The 22,742-nt window shown below is 46.6% G+C and overlaps 1 protein-coding gene across 7 annotated transcripts in view; it reads left to right on the top strand.

The window, feature by feature from the left end:
• LOC130290298 (oocyte zinc finger protein XlCOF7.1-like) overlaps positions 1-22,397 on the top strand; it is a 33,257-nt gene extending 10,860 nt beyond the window's left edge. Inside the window, exons 2-10 of one of the 7 annotated variants that reach the window (XM_056537714.1) lie at positions 63-202; positions 15,391-15,498; positions 16,060-16,160; positions 16,386-16,505; positions 16,684-16,863; positions 16,940-17,066; positions 18,140-18,216; positions 20,684-20,780; positions 21,407-22,397. In XM_056537714.1, the coding sequence (XP_056393689.1) occupies positions 16,407-16,505; positions 16,684-16,863; positions 16,940-17,066; positions 18,140-18,216; positions 20,684-20,780; positions 21,407-22,326 (1,500 nt within the window). In that variant the 5' untranslated portion in view covers positions 63-202; positions 15,391-15,498; positions 16,060-16,160; positions 16,386-16,406 and the 3' untranslated portion in view covers positions 22,327-22,397. Of the gene's footprint in view, positions 1-62; positions 203-11,813; positions 11,933-12,388; positions 13,025-15,390; positions 15,499-16,059; positions 16,161-16,385; positions 16,506-16,683; positions 16,864-16,939; positions 17,067-18,139; positions 18,217-20,683; positions 20,781-21,406 lie in introns of those variants that run through there. The other 6 variants (XM_056537713.1, XM_056537711.1, XM_056537712.1 and 3 more) reach the window with 6 other exon arrangements.
• The last annotated feature ends 345 nt before the right edge of the window (positions 22,398-22,742 follow it).

The raw sequence follows: 22,742 nt of genomic DNA, 5'->3' as shown, positions 1-22,742 counted from the left end.
ATCATATATGTAGAGGGTGCAGTGGTTGGCAGAAATATAATTCTTTTTGTCTTCATACATAGGATGAGGATCTGCTGACAAATTAAGGAACCAATGATTTCCGGGCATCAGACCCTGCAGAGAAGATGTAGCTGGAAGAAATCCTGGTGTCTGGACCAAATGAAGAAAAGGAAAGGCAACAGAGAAGTACTCTGCAAGTACTGTGAGTGGGTGGGAGTACTCACCGGGCCTGGGCCACACATTGAGAGGGACAGGGGCCCCCTGGAGCCCACCTCAGGAGCAGTTCCATCCACCTGTGGGCTACTGCACCCGGGGCTGTGCCGGATGAGGCAGGCGGCGACACTACACGCACAGGGTAAGTGGGGCACTCCTGTAGGGTCTGGTTACATGAGGGGGCACAGTGCTGCGGGTCAGGTCCCTGGGGGGGGGGGGGGGCAGGCACATTCTTTGCACAGGGGCCCTCTGCTGTCTGTGTCTGCCCCTGAGGGGATAAGATGTCTGTGGGCAGAGTTCCCCTTTAAGTTTCGCAATAACCATACAGTCATAGAAATAAGTTGGATCCAGGAAGAACATTATAAGAAATGAAAGTCTAAATATGTTGATCAGTCAAGGTGTCAATGCCGAGACCAATACCGCTCAGGAGAACGAAGCATAAAATTTGAGTGTCAATGAGCTTCACAACCCATCTCGCCACGATCTCAGTCCTGTGGCTCCATTATAAATCTGTGGGGTCGAAGGATGGAGATTGTAGCAACAAGCATAGTGAAACTTGCTGACACTTTTCGGTACTCCAGATCGGTAGGGGTCTCAGCATTGACCGATCAGAATATTTTTACATAAAATATTCTGGAGGAGGAATCTTACAGCATAATGTTTTGGTTTGTTATCTCGTCGAGCCCGTTCGCCTGGGGATGGTAAGCTGCGAATACACTTTTTTCAACTCCCAGGAGAGTGCAGATCCGGCTGTTCAGCTACCGACCAAAAAGAAAAGAAAATTATGAATTAAATTTTAAATAAAAAAATAAATAAAATAGTTTATCTTCAATTTTAAATGTAAGAACACGCACTTGGTTGACAAATTCACTACACTGGTCGGAAAGTATCCTTTTTGGGCAACCGTGACGATAAATCATGGAGCAGACGTGCCTTGCCACCTCCGGAGCAGATTTTGTCTTCATTGGGAAAGCCTCTACCCATTTTGAGAAGTAATCCGTAGCGGTTAGGATATACCGATGGCCTTCCTGCGTTGTTAGGAAAGGTCCTATCATGTCAATGCCTACGAATTCCCAGACAGTGGACACCTTAAAAAAAATAATAATAATAATAGATATTATACAAATTCATTAAAATTGTATAAAAGGGCTGTGTAAATGTATTTGAAGACCACACAGTGAGCTATATATATTTATACATATATACACACACACACACACACACGTAATAAAGCTGGCCCTGAAAACATTATCAATGTGCCATCAAAGGGGTACTCCGGTGAAAACCTTTTTTCTTTTAAATCAACTGGTGCCAGAAAGTTAAACATATTTGTAAATTATTTCTATTAAAAAATCTTAATCCTTCCAGTACTTATTAGCTGCTGAATGCTACAGAGGAAATTCCTTTCTTTTTGGAACACTGATGACATCACGAGCACAGTGCTCACTGCTGACATCTCTGTCCATTTTAGTAACCATGCATAGCAGATGTATGCTAAGGGCAGCATGGTGGCTCAATGGTTAGCACTGCTGCCTTGCAGCGCTGGGGCCTTGGGTTCAAATCCCACTAAGGACATCAATAAATGAAGAGTTATTATTATAATAATGTCAGCAGAGAGCACTGTGCTCGTGATGTCATCAGAGAGCAATCCAAAAAGAAAATAATTTCCTATGTAGTATTCAGCAGCTAATAAGTACAGGAAGGATTAAGATTTTTTAATAGAAGTAATTTACAAATATGTTTAACTTTCCGGAGCCAGTTGATTTAAAAGAAAATTTTAAAGGGGTACTCCGGCGCTAAGACATCTTATTCCCTATCGAAAGGATAGGGGATAAGATACTTGATCGCGGGGATCCCGCCGCTGGGGACCCCCCTGATCTTGCACGCAGCACCCCGTTAGAATCAGTCCCTGGAGCGTGTTCGCTCCGGGTCTGATTACTGGCGATCACGGTGACAGAGCGTTGTGACGTCACGGCTCCGCCCCGTGTGACGCCACGCTCCACCCCCTCAATGCAAGCCTATGGGAGGGGGCGTGACAGCTCAGTCCCCGTGATCACCATTGAACACGCTCCAGGGACTGATTCTAACGGGGTCCTTTGGATAGGGAATAAGATGTCTTAGCGCCGGAGTACCCCTTTAAGCCAATTTCCATTTTTGAATTTTAGTTTTTTTCTTCATAGCCTTGACAGAGCCACAACTTTATATTTCCCTCCACAGACCCATATGAAAGCTTGTTCCCCCCCCCCCCCCCTCTTGTCCTTTTGTAATGACCTCTTTCATTTAACTATAAAATGTATGGCGCAACAAAATTTTTTTTATTTGTGTAGGGAAATTAAAAAGAAAATGGCAATTTGGCAAATCTTGAAGGGTTTAGTTTTCACGCTGTACACTTTACAGTAAAAATGACATGTTTTATTTTATTCTGTGGGTCAATACGATTAAAATGATACCCGTGATTACATACTTTTCTATTATTGTACGGCTATAAAAAATAAAAAATAGAATAAGTATGTTTAAAAGTATGTTGATTTATTTAATTTTTTTAACACTTTTTGGAGTGAAAAAAAAAAAAGGGACGATTTTATTTTTTTTTTAAATACAATTTTTTTTATTTTACACTGTTTATGTCCCGATAGATGCGAATACTGTTCAGTGCTATGCATAGGCATATCACTGATCAGTATTATTGGCAATCTACTGGAAGGTAGACAAGAGAAGAAAACCCCGTGATGACGGCCGGAGGCAGGGGAGGAGACCTGTGGCCACCATCTTGGCTGATCTGATCCCCTGCGGATCAGCCAGGACCTGTGATGCATGAACTGAGCGCAGCTCCTGTGCTCGCTTCATGTACAGGATGTAAATGTACATCCTGGTGCACCAAGTACCAGCACGTACATTTACTTCTGATGTCCCTTAAAGGAGTACTCCGCCCCTAGACATCTTATCCCCTATCCAAAAGGATAGAGGATAAGATGTCAGATCGCCGCGGTCCCGCTGCTGGGAGCCCCGGGATCGCCGCTGTGGCACCGCGCTATCATTACTGCACAGAGCGAGTTCACTCTGCACGTAAGGACGCGCAATACAGGGGCCGGAGCATCGTTACGTCACGGCCCGCCCCCCTCAATACAAGTCTATGGGAGAGGGCGCGGCGGTCGTCACTCCCCCCGCCATAGACTTGCATTAAGGGGACGGGCCGTGAAGTCACAAGGGGCGGGGCCATGACGTTACGCTGCTCCGTCCCCTGTATCGCCCGTCATTACGCATAGAGCAAACTCCCTCTGTGCAGCAATGATAGCGCCCAGGGCTCCCCAGCAACGGGACCGCGGCGATCTGAAATCTTATCCCCTATCCTTTGGATAGGGGATAAGATGTCTAGGGGCGGAGTACCCTTTTAAGGAGTTAAAAAAAAAAACTAGTCAGCAGAGTGCACAACATTATATATGCGCGCTGGGTTAGGTATACTCGATCTTTACCTTAATACACGGCAATGTCTGTGGGGCCATCAGGGGCTTCTCAACCTTTTGACACTGCTCGCATTCCTGAACCTGGGGATAAAACTGATGTTACCATGTGTACAGCTTTGCAAAAATATAAAAAATATTAAAAATAATAATATATAAATAAAATATTTAGTATGTACCCAGTTGGCGATGTCAATACTCATGCCCTTCCAGTACCACTCAAAGGAGATTGCAGAACATGTTTTAGTAATGCCTGAATGAGAACCAATCGGTAACGCATGCACTTCGTTGAAAAGGGCGCGGGCTTCCTCCTCCGATTTGACGACTTTCCTCTTCCCAAAGAAAAGTTCGCCGTCTGTACCGAAACGAAAATTGATGAAATAGATTTATTGAAAAAGCCATCTTCCAAAACCGCTACAATTTACTAGGCAAATCAAGAAATTAGAAGACGTGAGAACTCAGCAGGTATCTTCAAAAAATCTTTATTCTAACATTGTGTACAGCAACAAGGGAGCGGACAAGTGAAGAGGGAGGGGAGTGTTTCAGGCAACGGTCCATGAGGGGTCTGACGAAGTGCTACGTGAGTGGCACAGACAGTTTATCGAAACACCCCCCTCCCTCTTCACCCATTTAGTCCATGTCGAGCATGTTACAAGCCCCGGGGGGCTGACAAAGCGCTACGTCTGTAACATGGTCCATTGCCCGAAGCACCCCCTTCCCTCATCACCTGTCCAGTCCATGTCGCGCACGTAGTGCTTCGTCAGGCCCCTCAGGGGCTCTACATGCTCGACACAGACTGTTGCCCGAAACACTATCCTCCCTCTTCACTTGTCTGCTCCCCTGTTGCTGCACCCGATGTCAGAAAACAGCAGCCTTTCTCTTCACCTGTCTGGTCATTGTCGCACACATAACGCCCTCATGGGCCTGATGAAGTGCTGCGTGTGTGCGACATGGGCCTGACGAAGTGCTGCGTGTGCGTGACATGGGCCTGACGAAGTGCTGCGTGTGCGCGACATGGGCCTGACGAAGTGCTGCGTGTGTGCGCGACATGGGCCTGACGAAGTGCTGCGTGTGTGTGTGTGACATGGGCCTGACGAAGTGCTGCGTGTGTGTGTGTGACATGGGCCTGACGAAGTGCTGCGTGTGTGTGTGTGACATGGGCCTGACGAAGTGCTGCGTGTGTGTGTGACATGGGCCTGACGAAGTGCTGCGTGTGTGTGTGACATGGGCCTGACGAAGTGCTGCGTGTGTGTGTGTGACATGGGCCTGACGAAGTGCTGCGTGTGTGTGTGTGACATGGGCCTGACGAAGTGCTGCGTGTGTGTGTGTGTGTGACATGGGCCTGATGAAGTGCTGTGTGTGTGTGTGTGTGTGACATGGGCCTGATGAAGTGCTGTGTGTGTGACATGGGCCTGATGAAGTGCTGTGTGTGTGTGTGACATGGGCCTGATGAAGTGCTGTGTGTGTGTGTGACATGGGCCTGATGAAGTGCTGTGTGTGTGTGACATGGGCCTGATGAAGTGCTGTGTGTGTGACATGGGCCTGATGAAGTGCTGTGTGTGTGTGTGTGTGACATGGGCCTGATGAAGTGCTGTGTGTGTGTGACATGGGCCTGATGAAGTGCTGTGTGTGTGTGTGTGTGACATGGGCCTGACGAAGTGCTGCGTGTGTGTGACATGGGCCTGACGAAGTGCTGTGTGTGTGTGACATGGGCCTGACGAAGTGCTGTGTGTGTGTGTGTGACATGGGCCTGATGAAGTGCTGTGTGTGTGTGTGTGACATGGGCCTGATGAAGTGCTGTGTGTGTGTGTGTGTGACATGGGCCTGATGAAGTGCTGTGTGTGTGACATGGGCCTGACGAAGTGCTGTGTGTGTGTGTGTGACATGGGCCTGACGAAGTGCTGTGTGTGTGTGTGTGTGACATGGGCCTGATGAAGTGCTGTGTGTGTGTGTGTGACATGGGCCTGATGAAGTGCTGTGTGTGTGTGTGTGTGTGTGTGTGTGTGTGTGTGTGTGTGTGTGTGTGACATGGGCCTGACGAAGTGCTGTGTGTGTGTGACATGGGCCTGATGAAGTGCTGTGTGTGTGTGTGTGTGTGTGTGTGTGTGTGTGACATGGGCCTGACGAAGTGCTGTGTGTGTGACATGGGCCTGACGAAGTGCTGTGTGTGTGACATGGGCCTGATGAAGTGCTGTGTGTGTGACATGGGCCTGATGAAGTGCTGTGTGTGTGTGACATGGGCCTGACGAAGTGCTGTGTGTGTGACATGGGCCTGATGAAGTGCTGTGTGTGTGACATGGGCCTGATGAAGTGCTGTGTGTGTGTGTGTGTGTGTGTGTGTGTGTGTGAGTGACATGGGCCTGACGAAGTGCTGTGTGTGTGACATGGGCCTGACGAAGTGCTGTGTGTGTGACATGGGCCTGATGAAGTGCTGTGTGTGTGACATGGGCCTGATGAAGTGCTGTGTGTGTGACATTGGCCGTTACCTGAAACGCCACCCTTCCTCTTCACCAGTTTGTTTCGTGTCATGTTGTGCACATAGCGCTCCACCAGGGTCCCTCAGGTGCCTCACGAAGTGATACATGCGCGGCAGCGACTGTTGCCCGAAACGCCCCTCTCCATGCGTCCGGTCCGTGTCCACAACGTAGCATTTCATTAGGACCCTGAGGGGACCTGACAAAGAGCCACATGCACAACACGGACCGTGGCCAGAAACACCACCCCCTCCCTCTTTACCTGTCCGCTCCCCTGTACCTGTCCCCAATGTTGGATTAAATATTATTCATTATTTATAAAGATACCAGGTGAGCGTTTCGCTCTAATTCCTGAATTTGTCACAGTTTATAACAATGAAGCTCCCGTCTAGTTGTGGACTGGGATAAGAGATGTGATCGAAGCTGTGAGGGATTTGTATATGCAGGAAACCTCTAACTCAGCCGAGATGTCCCCGACTTCTTACCTGCCAGACTCTGACTACAGTTTACTATAGACCAGTGGTCTTCAACCTGCGGACCTCCAAAGGTTGCAAAACTACAACTCCCAGCATGCCCGGACAGCCAACGGCTGTCCGGGCATGCTGGGAGTTGTAGTTTTGCAACCTCTGGAGGTCCGCAGGTTGAAGACCACTGGTCTATAGTAAAATGAAGAGGTGAGCTGAGGAACTATTTGTCTATAGCAGTGGTCTTCAACCTGCGGACCTCCAGATGTTGCAAAACTACAACTCCCAGCATGCAAAACTACAACTCCCAGCCAACGGCTGTCCAGGCATGCTGGGAATTGTAGTTTTGCAACATCTGGAGGTCCGCAGGTTGAAGACCACTGCTATAGACAGATAGTTCTTCAGCCAGAGACCTGACGCACTGTGTGAACCAACACCAAGGTAATATAGAAAAGCAGGAGTCCAGCGCAGGATATAGTGCAAATAAAAGCGGATTCTTTATTCAAGCCACATACAAAGTATCCTGCTGTCTCGTGGCTTGAAGAAAGAATCAGCTTTTATTTTGCACTATATCCTGCGCTGGACTCCTGCTTTTCTACAGTTTACTACATTGCAGATACTCACCCTTCAGCGAATACCTGGCACAGGTCCGTCGAAAGCTGAATTTCTGAGGTTTGTTGTAACCGGACGGTATTTCGCCAGTGGAGAGGAATTTGTGGATCAATTTGTATTTCTCCTCCATTGTCTATAAAATGTAAAGCAGCAATCTCAGCTTTCATATTACAATGTTATTCGGCCATCTACACCCATCTGTAGTTAAAGGAGTACTCTGCCCCTAGACATCTTATCCCCTATCCAAAAGGATAGGGGATAAGATGTCAGATCGCCGGGGTCCCGCTGCTGGGGACCCCCAGGATCGCCGCTGCGGCACCCTGCTATCATTACTGCGCAGAGCGAGATCGCTCTGCACGTAATGACGGGCAATACAGGGGCCGGAGCATCGTTACGTCACGGCTCCGCCCCTAGTGACATCATGGCCTGCCCCCGTCAATGCAAGTCTATGGGAGGGGCGTGGCGGTCGTCACGCCCCCTGCCATAGACTTGCATTAAGGGGACGGGCCGTGACATCATGAGGGGCGGAGCCATGACGTCACGCTGCTCCGGCTCCTGTATCGCCCGTCATTACGCACAGAGCGAACTCGCTCTGCGCAGTAATGATAGCAGGGTGCCGCAGCGGCGATCCTGGGGGTCCCCAGCAGCGGGACCCCGGCGATCTGACATCTTATCCCCTATCCTTTGGATAGGGGATAAGATGCCAGGGGCGGAGTACTCCTTTAAACAAGTATTAGTATGAAGGATAGGGGGAAGTGTTAGATGTCAACGGGTCCGACCCTTGGGACCCTCCGCCAGACTCTGCAGGGAGCTATGTGGACCACAGCACAAAGCGGTGATCAACACTAGAGATGAGCGAACTTACAGTAAATTCGATTCGTCACGAACTTCTCGGCTCGGCAGTTGATGACTTTTCCTGCATAAATTAGTTCAGCTTTCAGGTGCTCCGGTGGGCTGGAAAAGGTGGATACAGTCCTAGGAAAGAGTCTCCTAGGATTATCCACCTTTTCCAGCCCACGGGAGCACCTGAAAGCTGAACTAATTTATGCAGGATAAATCATCAACTGCTGAGCCGAGAGGTTCGTGATGAATCAAATTTACTGTAAGTTCGCTCATCTCTAATCAACACATTATTCTTTCATCTCTATGGGAGAGCTGGAGATTCAAGAGTACAGCAATTCTGCTCTCCCATAGAGATGAATGGAGGGCACATGCTGACCGTCCGTCCCCCCCCCCCCCTCAACCCCCCCCCCCCAAAACCCCCCTCAACCCCCCCCCCCTCAAAAAAAAACCCTCAACCCCCCCGATCTGACACATATACTTTATCTTTTGGATAGGGGGATACATTTTTCTTAGCTGGATAACCCCCTACAATGCTTCCTAACAGCCATAAGTAATTATCACACAAATATATTTAAAAAAAATATATATATTTTTTTTAACATGTAAAGACAACAAATTAACCATTTGGCTGTACTACTATGTGCCAATGCATAGCGTAAAAACTGCTAATACTCCACAATGCGACTGATGTCATTCTGTTGTAAAACCAAGGAGAACAAAATGGTTACAGTAAACCTGTCATTTGTAAAACTTTTTATATAATGTAGATAATAACATTCTATGTATATTTGTAATACACTTTATAATCAATATACAGTGGTCCCTCAAGTTACAATATTAATCGGTTCCAGGACGACCATTGTAAGTTGAAACCATTGTATGTTGAGACCAGAACTCTATGGAAACCTGGTAATTGGTTCTAAAGGCACCAAAATGTCATCCAAAAATAGGAAAAAGTGAGGATTAAAGATAAATAAGTAGATAACTAATATAGATAAAGCAAATCCTTACATATAAAAGTAATAAAAGATCTGCTGGGAGCTGTAAATCACTGTCTATGTCAGGGTTTCCCAAGCAGGGAGCCTCCAGCTGTTGCAAAACTACAACACCCAGCATGCCCGGACAGCCAAAGGCTGTCCGGGCATGCTGGGAGTTGTAGTTTTGCAACAGCTGGGGCCACCCTGCCTGGAAAACACTGGTCTATGTAGAGGACAGGAGCTTCTTCAGGGTCCTGTACAGTACACAGTGTCCTAAAAAGTAACATGGAGCCGCCCTCACCTGGTGTCCAAAGGAGCAACTAACCCTGGTACAGGTAAAGAGTACAGAACGTGTAATACCTCCCTGTACTGTAGGGGGCGCTACCAGATATCAGTCAGTGCATACACTTCAGTAATACAGGTAAAGAGTACAGAACATGTAGTACCTCCCTGTACTGTAGGAGGCGCTACCAGACACCAGTCAGTGCATACACTTCAGTAATACAGGTAAAGAATACAGAACATGTAATACCTCCCTGTACTGTAGGAGGCGCTACCAGACACCAGTCAGTGCATACACTTCAGTAATACAGGGGTTTTACCAGTGAATGCCCATTTTGATTGGTCGGTTCTTCCGGCCATTGACAGGTATCACAGATCTGGACTGTCTGTCCATTGTAGGTTGAGTCTGGTTTCAAGTTACAATGGTCCAGAAAAGACTATTGTATGTTGAAACTATTGTATGTTGAGGCCATTGTAAGTTGAGGGATCACTGTATATATAAATGCTGTCCCTGCAGCTATTGCCTGTGTGTCCCTGTGAGGAGACCAAATACAGGAAGTGAGGACAGGCCGGGCTCTGCACAGACTTGTTCCACCCACACTGTATTTTGCCTCGGCTTAGAGACACACAGGTAATAGTTATCTATTATATAAAAAGGTTTTTTTGCAAACACCTGGTACACTTTAACTTTATTAACACTGCTACATCACATTGCGAGGCAAAGGAATGAAGTCACTGAAGCAAATGACGCCTGTGAGGAGGGGACAGTAGAAGGTCAATATTGTAAACTACAGATCTTACTCACCGCCATGAAATCTGCTAATACCAGACACTGCCAAACCACTGGATGAAGTTATATCCCAATCCTAAGAATGGATAATAAAAGGTCAGTATATGAAATATTTCACCACATTATGGTTATAAAAATAGTGAGAGAGCACAGAGCCTTGGTAAATCATATGTAATAGATATAGTTCCTATGAAGGCGGCAATACTTAAAGGGGTAGTCCAACCATCGATCAACAGCATAGATAATAAGGGACAGGGCAGGGAGACAGAGTCAAGACACAAGTACGTCTCTGCACATTCTACAGATCAGCCGGGGTCCGAGCAGTCAGATCTCAACCCCTAAAAACTCTCTTAAAGGGGTAGTCCAGTGGTGAAAAACTTATCCCCTATCCTTAGGATAGGGGATAAGTTTGAGATCGCGGGGGGTCCGACCGCTGGGGCTCCCTACAATCTCTCTGTACGGGGGCCAGGCTCTACGGCCAGATAGCGGGTGTCAACCTCCGCACGAAGCAGCGGCAGACACGCCCCCTCAATACATCTCTATGGCGGAGCCGGAGATTGCCGAAGGCAGCGCTTCGGCTCTGCCATAGAGTTGTATTGAGGGGGCGTGTCGGCTGCCGCTTCGTGTGGGGGTCGATACGCCCCCTTCGAGCTGGCTGTCGGGGCTCCGTACAGGACATCGCGGGGGGCCCCAGCGGTCGGACCCCCCCCCCCGCGATCTGCAACTTATCCCCTATCCATAGGATAGGGGATAAGTTGTTCACCAATGGACTACTCCTTTAATGGGAGTGCTCCTAATCTCAGCTTGTTACTTGTATGAAAGACACCTGTCCACAGAATCAATCAGCTTCCAAATTCTCCACCATGGCCAAGTTTATTGAAAGAGCTTGGGTAACCAGTCGTCATTACAAATTGTACAATAAATTTCAATCATGTACAGTACAATATACAGCACAGGTTCCCTGAGCTATACACTATACCACATGCTACACTAACATTCCGCTCCATCACTCGTTATCGAAGAATCAAAGTAAAAAACCAAGGCCTTACAATCTGTGATCGGGGAGGGGTGTGGGGTCTATGGGGGTAGATCACAGGGCCAAACTGTGAACATATTCCTTCTTAGCACAGAACAATTTCAGCTGCGGAATTGTATACCGCTGAAAGCGGTCGGGCCCCAGCGATCTCAAACTTATCCCCTATCCTTAGGATTAGGGGATACGTTTTTCACCACTGGATATCTCCTTTAAGGAGGGGGGAGAAAAAAAAACAGAAATTGTCCAATTTTTCACAATATTTTGAAGTTTTTCACAAAAAAATGCTATATGTAACAACAAAGATTTACCACTAATATCAAGTACAATATTAAGTCAGGTACGAAGTGCAATTGCAAATAAAAACCTGAACGTGTGCACACAGCCCTACATGTAAAAATAACAATAACCTAAAACTACACAATAACAATAGAGTAAAACTTACACTAACTGTGCAGGAGACTCCAGACCACGGTGGACAAAGGACCTTTAATGATGTCACGATCATGTGACGCGGAAGCAGCAAGTAATTAGACTGACGCCCCTCAACATGTACTGATCATGTGACGGTGACATCATCAAAGGTCCTTTAGCTTGCTACTTTTCACGCCATTGGACGCTTCAGGAAAATAAACCATGTAACTCCGCCCTCGTGTGACATCATCAAAGGTCCTTTAACCTGCCACTTTTCACGCCATTGGACGCTTCAGGAAAATAAACCATGTAACTCCGCCCTCGTGTGACATCACCAAAGGTCCTTGCACCTCTAAACAGTATATACAGGTAAGTTACTGGTAATATGTCATGAATTTTTTGAAGTTTTCAATATATCTGTTTGCTGTCAGTGAATGAGAACACTTCTTTATATTAAGGGTCTGCAGACCCCATACATAGCTAGTCCTGCTCTCAGCTGAGATGTGGATACAGTTGTATCTAGTCCAGACAATGCTCTGTGAGCTAAACAACCTGGACTCCATAGTATTTCCTAACCAGTGTGCCTCCAGCTGTTGCAAAACTACAATTCCCAGCATGCCCGGACAGCCGTTGGCTGTCCGGGCATGCTGGGAGTTGTAGTTTTGCAACAGCTGGAGGCACACTGGTTAGGAAACACTGGTCTAGACCTATAAAGGTGTAAAAATACATCCACAAAAGGGTAAACACACAAGCAAATTCTCTGCAAATTTTTCCGCGTACAGGGCGGTATGAGGGATAATTTTTTGCGCCATGATCTGAAGCTTTTAACGGTACCACTTTTGTATTGATCAGACTTTTTGATCGCTTTTTATTCATTTTTTTCATGATATAAAAAGTGACCAAAAATACACTATTTTGGACTTTGGAATTTTTTGCGCGTACGCCATTGACGGTGCGGGAGTGCCGGGAGTGTATTTTTGTTACTTTAGATGCAGTGATCAACTTTGAAAGCCGCGTCTAAAGGGTTAATAGTGCGCGGCACAACAATCGGTGCTGCACACAATTAGCCCACGGTCTTGGCTTTCATTAGCTGCCAGGACCGACCCGCTATGGCGTGACCCCCGTTATAGACCAGGCACAGGGCGTAGCATCCTTAAGAGGTTAAACAACTTTGCATAGATCAGTAGTACAAGTGAAGATAAGAAACTTTGTAATATATCTTTTTAGAGAAAAATGCTTCTTTCTCCTGTTATCAAGCTTCCTCCCTCTCCCCCTCTCTCCAGGGCTGGATCATCATTGGCTCATGGAGTGCCTGCTCCGGGCCCCGTGCACGCAGGGGGCCCCCGTCACATTCGGGACATCCCTGTGCCCCGAAAAATCTTTTCAGGACACAAGGATGCCCCGGTTACCTCTCTGCGGCCCCGCGTTAACTTTAAAAACGGAGGAAGACGCTTGTGCATGGTAAGTCACCAGCGGCACGTCATCTTCAGTGTTCCGCCCTCCGCTCCTCCGGTCCCGGGACCTACTGCTATGGCCCATAGGCCATAGCAGTAGATCGTGACCCCGGAGCAGTGGTCGGAACACTGAAGTGGGGCAGTAAACAGGTATACAGCCTCCAGCCATACGCTGTATGTCTGTGGGGGAACTGTACTGCACCTAATGTGGGGAACTATACTGCACCTAATGTGGGGGAAACTATTCTGCGCCTAATGTGGGGGGAACTATACTGCACCTAATGTGGAGGGAACTATACTGCACCTAATGTGGGGGAACTATACTGCACCTAATGTGGGGAACTATACTGCACCTAATGTGGGGGAACTATACTGCACCTAATGTGGGGAACTATACGGCACCTTATGTGGGGGAACTATACTGCACCTAATGTGGGGAACTATACTGCACCTAATGTGGAGAACTATACTGCACCTAATGTGGGGGAACTATACTGCACCTAATGTGGGGAACTATACTGCACCTAATGTGGGGAACTATACTGCACCTAATGTGGGGGAACTATACTGCACCTAATGTGGGGGAACTATACTGCACCTAATGTGGCGGAACTATACTGCACCTAATGTGGGGAACTATACGGCACCTTATGTGGGGGAACTGTACTGCACCTAATGTGGGGGAACTATACTGCACCTAATGTGGGGGAACTGTACTGCACCTAATGTGGGGGAACTATACTGCCAACCTAATGTGGGGGAACTATACTGCCAACCTAATGTGGGGGAACTATACTGTACCTAATGTGGGGAACTATACTGCATTTAATGTGGGGGAACTGTACTGCACCTAATGTGGGGGAACTATACTGCCAAGCTAATGTGGGGAACCTGTCGTGGGGGCATCATAATTAAGTGCTCCATCTTCCAGGCAGCCTTAATCTGGCCCTGCCTCTCTCCTAGGTATTTCCATGCACACCAGGCAGCCATGGTGCATCTAAGCATACTCTCAGTAAGATAACACTGGTTTCTTATTTGATTAAGTTACCTCCTTTTCATGTGGATGGAATTATATCATGTAGATGAGCAGACCTGGCTATATATAATCTCCATATTGAGATGGTAAAGTTAGTTTATAAGCCACACCCCCTTCTACTGCAGCTGAATGGGGCGTGTCTTATAGGGATCAATGCAATCACATAATACATATAGCATAGTCTGTGGGAACTTTCTCTGATCAAACCACATTATATAATAATTCCCACGAGGAAACTTAAATGGGCGCTGTCAGATATAAAACTTTTTATATGTTGTACATCTTGGCAAAACAATAGTTTTTCTAATATACTTCTTTAAAATCACATTTTATTAAAGAAAGCTGCCTTTCAAAATCCCACCACTAGGGGTCCCCATACCTCTTGGGATACTGATGAGTCCCACAGCAGCATAAGGATGTCCAAGGGTCATGGACACGAGATGGCTGATTGACAAGGCTGCAGGAGGAACATAGCCTGCAGCAACACTGCTGTAACACAGAGTTTTACCAATCATGCGCCTCCAGCTGTTTCAAAACTACAACTCCAAGCATGCCTGGACAGTCAAAGGATGTCTGGGCATGCTGGGAGTTGTAGTTTTACAAAAGCTGTGCGCATACAGCTGAAGGCAACACTGCTGTAAAAAGAGTTATCCAAACACTGTACCCCTAACTATTCCAAAACTACAAGTCCCAGCATTGCAGGACTGCCTAAGGATGGCACACATGAATGACATAGGAAGATGTAAGTTATACACTCACCATAGTGAGTGTCTTTGGTGGTAGAGTACAGGCAATCTCCAATAATCATTTTGTGTGTGTGTGTACAGCATAAAGCCAGAAAGGAAAGGGTTACAGAGCAGGCCTGCCAGGCTCCTCTGTGAGCAGTGAGTCAGCAGAGTGAGAGAAGGGGAGGAGTCATTATAGTGAAGGCAAGAGAAGGACACGCCCCCTCCCTTTGAGAAGATGAAAAAGACATTGAGCAGCTGTAATATGCTATTTTTTTGTTAAATATAGGTGATAGAGACATAAAAATGTAATGTTCATGATCAGAATTCGGTAATGTGGAACATATTACAGTTTTTTTTTTTTTTGGGGATCTGACAGGAACACTTTAAGGAAATAGTTGGGCGGGTATGCTGGTGCTGGGCCCCATTTACACTCTAACATTTTATTTTTTCTTGCCAAAAAAAAGTGCAACTGATAGTTTAAAAATGATTATTATATTCTGTGTCGAACTTCAGGATACAGGTCACATGTCCTAGGAAGCTGCTATTGGATAGTATAATTTATTTAGTATAATATATATGCAAACATTTGTATTTTCATTCTTTGTACAGATATCAGTGGTGATCTGATTCCTGGGAATAGCACGATTTATACTTAATGGAGAGTTTAAGATTCTTTTATGCTCCCAGACTTCCCTGTTTCGGATTGTGGCATTATAGGTGAGTACACACTAATGCTATTATGGAGCTGGCTGTGTGGGTGCCGGGGACTATTACTTTTCTGACTCATCTTTACCTTTTGTTCACAATTAAGGACCTGATGATCTGTGCCCCTCAATAGACACAGCAAAGTCATTAAAGGGGTATTCCGGGCAAAAACATTTTATCCCCTATCCAAAAGATAGGGGATAAGATGTCTGATCTCTCTGCAGCACCCGCATTCTATGCGGGTGCTGAATCTCTAGTTTGGGAAACCTCCAGGTTTCCGGGACTGGGGACGCGACGTCATGCCACACCCCCCTCCATTCATGTCTATGGGAGGGGGCTTAGTGGCCCCCCTCGATCAGACATCTTATCCCCTATCCTTTGGATAGGGGATACAATGTTTTTGCCTGGAATACCCCTTTAATCTTTTCTCCAGTGTGATCCCAAATATACAGCTCTGTGTCACCACCACTAAAAATAAAAAATAAGCCATACTCACCCCCCCCCCCCCCCCCACAGCTCCTGTTCCATCACCTTCTTGTTCCCCGTTCGTTAACATTTGTTCCTCCATCCCAGATAAATTGTCACAGCGGGACCTGCCTACTCATGGACTGGAACAAGTGGTAAGCAGGGGGTCCAAAAGGTGCTGGAACAGGAGCTGCAGGGGACAAAGGTAGGTTAGTATGACTTATTTTTTATTTTCACTGCACCTCCAGCAAAATATATTAATAAAAATTAATAAAAATAAAAAGTAATAAAACCAATAAAAATAAATTCCCCCTTTTTTTCCATCATCATGTCTGGTATCTAATATATTTCCCATGAGATGGGGATGAAGGATATTGCTAGTTTTATTATTGTTTATTTTTTTCTTTTGTCCACATTTGCTTTGATGTCTCCAGCTGAAGATATTTATCATTTTTATGAATGATCCACCCCCCGGAATGGAGAAGGACAGGAACAAAATGGCTGAGAGGATAATAAACCTCACCCTGGAGATCATTTACCTGCTTACTGGAGAGGTGAGGATTCTGGGATTCATCACATTTATCTGACATGACTATGGAGGTGAAGGATTCTGGGATGTTTGTCACATGACATCACAATTATCTCTATTAATAAGGCCACGACATGACTGGAGAGGTGAGGGATTCTACCCCCACATATGGTTCTATTAATCCCGTCTCTCTCCATACACAGGATTACACCATAGTGAAGAAGTCGTCCGATAACCATGTGGCCCCCGGTGTCCTTCCCTGTGTGTCAGGAGGGCGGAGCACAATGATGTCATCTCCATCTGAGTCTCTGATACAAGAGAGAAGCCATGTCCAGAAGATCATACAACTGACCTACAAGATCATTGAGCTGCTGAGCGGAGAGGTGAGCGCTGCAGGGAATGCTGGGACATCACAGGTAGAATGTGTCCGGATGATGACCGTATCATTGTGTCTGTCAGGTCCCTATAAGGTGTCAGGACGTCACTGTCTATCTCTCCATGGAGGAGTGGGAGTATTTAGAAGGACACAAGGATCAGTACAAGGACATAGTCATGATGGAGGATCAGCAGCCCCTCACATCACAGGGTAAGAGGACACTCTGACCTATCGTGGGGCTTTAGGCTCCACTTTAGGCTTTGTTCGCACAGTACAGTTTTTCATGGGTTTTTCCAGTGATCTTTCAGTGTTTTTTAGCAAAAATACTACAAATATTACAACATTTTACAGCTGTTCCGGCCATGCCCTGCGGCCTTATGTGCTCCCCCCCCCCCCCAGGGGCGTACCTAGAGCATATGTCCCCCCCACCCGCACCTCCCTTAATTACACCCCCCCCCCCCTTAGTTACACCCCCTCCTCCCCCCCCCTTATTTACACCCCCTCCCTTCACATAGAATTATTTACTTACATTTTGATGATGCCTCCGTCTGACCGCTGGTGATGGATCCTTCCGCTCCTTTAAAAGATCCGTGAAGGCGGCGTCAGCTTTGTGACGTCACGTTGCGCACCGCCGCAACACTCCTCCCCCTGCTCTCTGACTCCACAGATGCAGGCACCGGGCAGAAAAGCGTCGCGTTTGCAGTGCAGAAGTGGATGGGAGGATGACTCTGTCATGGCCCCCCCCCCCCCCCCCCCCCCCCTTGTGAGTGGCACCCGGGGCCACTTGCACAAAAAAATTTTTTTGTACAAACATGCTCCAGTGACTGTGTAGGAATGTGTGTGAGCTTTTCACCCTACTTTACATTTTCCAGGGGCAAATTTATGAAGTGACATGCGCAACGTAAAGAAAACCGCACGCTTGTGCAGCAGGTTTCGCTTTGCACAAAAATCTGCACTAGTGATCAATTCCTCCTTTATGTTTGATAGATGATAGAGCACTGCAGCACTCCAGGGCCTTCGCCTTCTGCATTATGATGGAATAAACACTTTAAACAAGTTTTTACCACAAGCCCAGGAGTGCTGCTGCAGTGTTCCTTAATCTATGTGAAGTTTTGGAGTCCTGGGACCCCCACTGAACTGCACCCACCGCGTTTGTCTTTATTTTGTGTTAGTTACTTGTTCCGTCATATGTCCTCTATGAGGTATGGAGGCTGCGATTGGTCGCTATAGGACAGTGTTGCTGGTTTATTCAGTCATTTTCAGTATTTTTGTGTTTATTACAGATGAATACAGTAGAAGTAATACACCGGAGAGTCCTCACAGTCCTCCATATTGTCAGGATGTCCTACAGGATGATCAGGTAGATGGAACCGATGTAAATACTGTATGGGGGAAGATTTATCAAATCATGTCCAGAGAAAAAGTAGCTGAGTTGCCCATAGTAACCAATCAGATCGCTCTTCCATTTCTCAGAGGGCTTTTCAAAAATGAAAGAAGCGATCTGATTGGTTGCTATGGGCTTTTCCCAGTGACTTTTCCCTGGACAGGTTTTGATAAATCTCCCCCCATAATATGTGTCTATAAGACTTCCCCTACATCTTCTGATTGTGTTACTCTCAGGCTGCAGGAATTGCCCGTGACTTTAAAGGGGTACTCTGCTGCTCAGCGTTTGGAACAAACTGTCCCCTCATGATGTCACACCCCAACCCCCTCAATGCAAGTCTATTGGGAGGTCACGCACCCTCCCATAGACTTGCATTGACGGGGCGGGGCGTGATGTCATGATGGGGCGGGGCTATGACATCACGAGCTCCTGACTCCGGCTCCAGCGTTTGGAACTGTTGAGCAGCGGAGTACCCCTTTAAAGGTACTGCGCAGATTTGATGCATAGAATTTGTAACTGCCGATTAGAAGCTGCGCTCAGTCATTTATTTACATTGAAATCTGCAGCAGAAAATCCTGCGCATCAAATCTGTGTACGTGTCAACGGACCCATAAGGGGTACTCCGGCCAAAGACATCTTATCCCTATACAAAGGATAGAGGATAAGATGTCGGATCGCAGGGACCTCCCGTGATCTCGATGCAGCACCCGCACGGACATGAATGGAGGGGGTGTGGCATGACATCACAAGGGGGCGTGGGGTGATGTCACATCTCCAGTCCTGAAAACACAGAGGTTTCCGATACTGGAGCAGCGGCCCGGCATAGAATTTAGGCGCTGCACGGAGATCGCAGGGGATCCCAGCGGCTTTCAGCCCCCATGATCAGACATCTTATCCAGTATCCTTTGGATAGGGGATAAGATGTCTCTGGCCGGAATACCCCTTTAACACATCCTGCCGACTGTCCAGCAGGTGCCGAGAGTGTTTTGGGGGACTAATGAGGTCAGGATATGAGGACGGGATATGAGGAAAAAAGCGTCATTACTGCTTTTCCTTTCCCACAAGGTTTACCGTATTTTTCGTCCTATAGGACGCACCGGCGTATAAGACGCACCCAATTTATAGGTGCAAAATCTAAAAAAATAAAGATTTTGAACCCAATAGTGGTCTTCAACCTGCGGACCTCCAGATGTTGCAAAACTACAACTCCCAGCATGCCCGGACAGCCGTTGGCTGTCCGGGCATGCTGGGAGTTGTAGTTTTGCAACATCTGGAGGTGCGCAGATTGAAGACCACTGCATAGGAGGTAATACTCACGTGCCCCCACCGCCCCGGACCCGTCACCGCTGCCCTGGATTTCGCTCCATCGCTGTCCCCGTCGCTCCGGAACGTCTCTAGTGCCGGCCGGGTATCCTCGCTCTCCGTCGCCGCCATCACGTCGTTAGACACGCCGACGCACGTACGCGACGACGTGATGACGAGGAAGGAGAGCGCCGGCCATACAGGGGATGCCTGCACGGAGTAGACACCGAGGAGGCAGGTAAGGTCCCCCCCGGTGTCCTGTAAGCACTAACCCGGCTATTCAGTCGGGCTGTTCGGGACCGCCGCGGTGAGATCGCGGCGGTCCCGAACAGCCCGACTGAACAGCCAGGTTAGTGTCACTTTCCCTTCAGACACGGCGGTCAGCTTTGATCGCCGCGTCTGAAGGGTTAATACAGGGCATCACCGCGATCGGCAATGTCCTGTATTAGCCGCGGGTCCTGGCCGTTGATGGCCGCAGGGACCGCCGCGATAGGGGTGTATTCGCCGTATAAGACGCACACACTTTTTCCCCCCAGTTTTGGGGAAGAAAAAGTGCGTCTTATATGGCGAAAAATACGGTAGGTAGGAGGACCAGTCAATGCACTGTACTCTGCTAGTATAATATAGATTGTGTAAAGATATATTCAGGCTCAGGTATGTGTAAACAAATATGAATATTGTATTTCATATATATATATATATATATATATATATATATATATATATATATATATATATATACACAGTAAGAAGAATATAGGCAGATTTCTGGAGTCCACAAGTAACAAATACAGTACATTAAAGGGGTACCCCGCTGCTCAGTGTTTGGAACAAACTGTTTCGAATGCTGGAGTCGGGAGCTTGTGACATCATAGCCCCGCCCCCTCGTACCATCACACCCCGCCCCCTCAATGCAAGTCTATGGGAGGGGGCGTGACGTCTGTCACGCCCCCTCTCATAGACTTGCATTGAGGGGGCGGGCATGACGTCATGAGTGGGCGGGGCTATGACATCACGAGCTCCCGGAGCTGGCTTCAGCGTTCGGAACAGTTTGTTCCAAACGCTGAGCAGCGGAGTACCCCTTTAAGGCAAAGGTTCTATATATTGTACTGTTTATAATGTTTTCTACATCTTCAATCAGGGGGAAGATTTTATTGATATTAAAGATGAAGATATAGTAGAAGAAAAAGAGCCTAATATGAGGTCTGAATGGGAGATCCCCACCGATGGCAGCACAGGTATGTATTAAAGGGGTATTCCAGGAAAAAACTTTTTTTTTTACATATCAACTGGCTCCGGAAAGTTAAACAGATTTGCGAATTATTTCTATTAAAAAAATCTTCATCCTTTCGGTACTTATGAGCTTCTGAAGTTGAGTTGTTCTTTTCTGTCTAAGTGCTCTCTGATGACACGTGTCTGGGGAACCGCCCAGTTTAGAAGCAAATCCCCATAGCAAGCCTCTTCTACTCTGTGCAGCTCCCGAGACAAGCAGAGATGTCAGCAGAGAGCACTGTTGCCAGACAGAAAAGAACAACTCAACTTCAGCAGCTGATAATTATTGAAAGGATTAAGATTTTTTAATAGAAGTCATTTACAAATTTGTTTAACTTTCTGGAGCCAGTTGATATAAAGAAAACTTTTTTTTTTTCCTGGATAACCCCTTTAACATAGTCATGTATTCCCTGCTCTCCTTCTTACTATGGGTCATTGAGCGCCAACTCTGGAGAGACCACCATATTATTTATGTGTATGGTCTCAATTTCTGTGAGGGTGTCCTCCAGCAAGAGATGTTCCTCAGCATTGTACCACCAGGAAGCATTTGGTCCCTTGGTTATCTTCGTTCTGATCTTGTTCCTATTTCCAGCAGATTTTCCATACACCAACAACATAGATGAAGCAGAATACAGAGATACGTCTGGAGAACATCCATGTCCCCCACATATACCATCGTTCCTTAACAGAGCTCTAACATCTGATTTGGAGGAAGCTTCTTCTGACCAATCACAGAAAAGTGAAATTTTCCAATGTTCTGAATGTGGTAAATGTTTCAGAAACAAATTTAATCTTACGATACATAAGAGGACTCACAGAGGCGAGAGGCCATTTTCATGTTTAAAATGTGGGAAATGTTTCACCAAGAAATCAAGTCTTGTTACCCACGAGAGAATCCACACAGGTGAAAAGCCGCATTCATGTTCAGAATGTGGGAGATGTTTTACCAAAAAATCTAACCTTGCCGAGCATGAAAAATCCCACACTGGAGAGAAGCCATTCTCATGTCCGGATTGTGGGAGAGGATTTATCCATAAGCCAAACCTCTTAATACACCAGAGGATCCACATAGGGGAGAAGCCATATTCGTGTACGGAGTGTGGAAAGTGTTTTACACGTAAACAATATCTTGAGAGTCATCAGAAGATCCACACCGGGGAGAAGCCATATTTCTGTTTGGAGTGTGGGAAATGTTTCACACACAAACAATATCTTAAGAGTCATGAGAAGATCCACACAGGGGAGAAACCATACCCGTGTTCAGAATGTGAGAAATGTTTTACCCAGAAGTCACACCTTCTGAGACATCAGAAGGCTCACACAGGAAAGTGGCCATTTTCATGTTCGGAGTGTGGGAAATGTTTTTCCTGGAGATCAGTTATGATTGAACATCAGAGAATTCACACTGGGGAGAAGCCATATTTATGTCCTGATTGTGGGAGGAGCTTTTCCCTGAAGTCACATCTGGTTAAACATCAGAAGACTCATATACGGGACAATGTTTTTACCTAAAGGGCCACTAACTTTTTCTAAATGTTTATTATTATTTATTGATGAAAAAGTTTTTGACTGAAAATAATAAATATGAGTTTTATTAGTTATGCGATTATTTCGATTTTATTGTGTTTCTTCATCACATTGGAATTCTGATCCCCTATGAATCCATTATAAGATTCCCAAAACGTATTTTGTATAGACATCTTAGAGCAGTGTTTCCCATCCAGGGTGCCTCCAGCTGTTGCAAAACTACAACTCCCAGCATGCCCGGACAGCCGTTGGCTGTCCGGGCATGCTGGGAGTTGTAGTTTTGCAACAGCTGGAGGCACCCTGGTTGGGAAACACTGTCTTAGAGAGGTCAACCTTTATAAATGCGTTTCGGGTAAAACCCTTCATCAATGCACACAAGGTCTTTGGTAAAGTCAGGTATA

The sequence above is a fragment of the Hyla sarda genome, chromosome 9 (genome assembly GCF_029499605.1).
Source record: "Hyla sarda isolate aHylSar1 chromosome 9, aHylSar1.hap1, whole genome shotgun sequence".
NCBI lineage: Eukaryota > Metazoa > Chordata > Amphibia > Anura > Hylidae > Hyla > Hyla sarda.
This window is presented reverse-complemented; position numbering and strand designations above follow the sequence as displayed.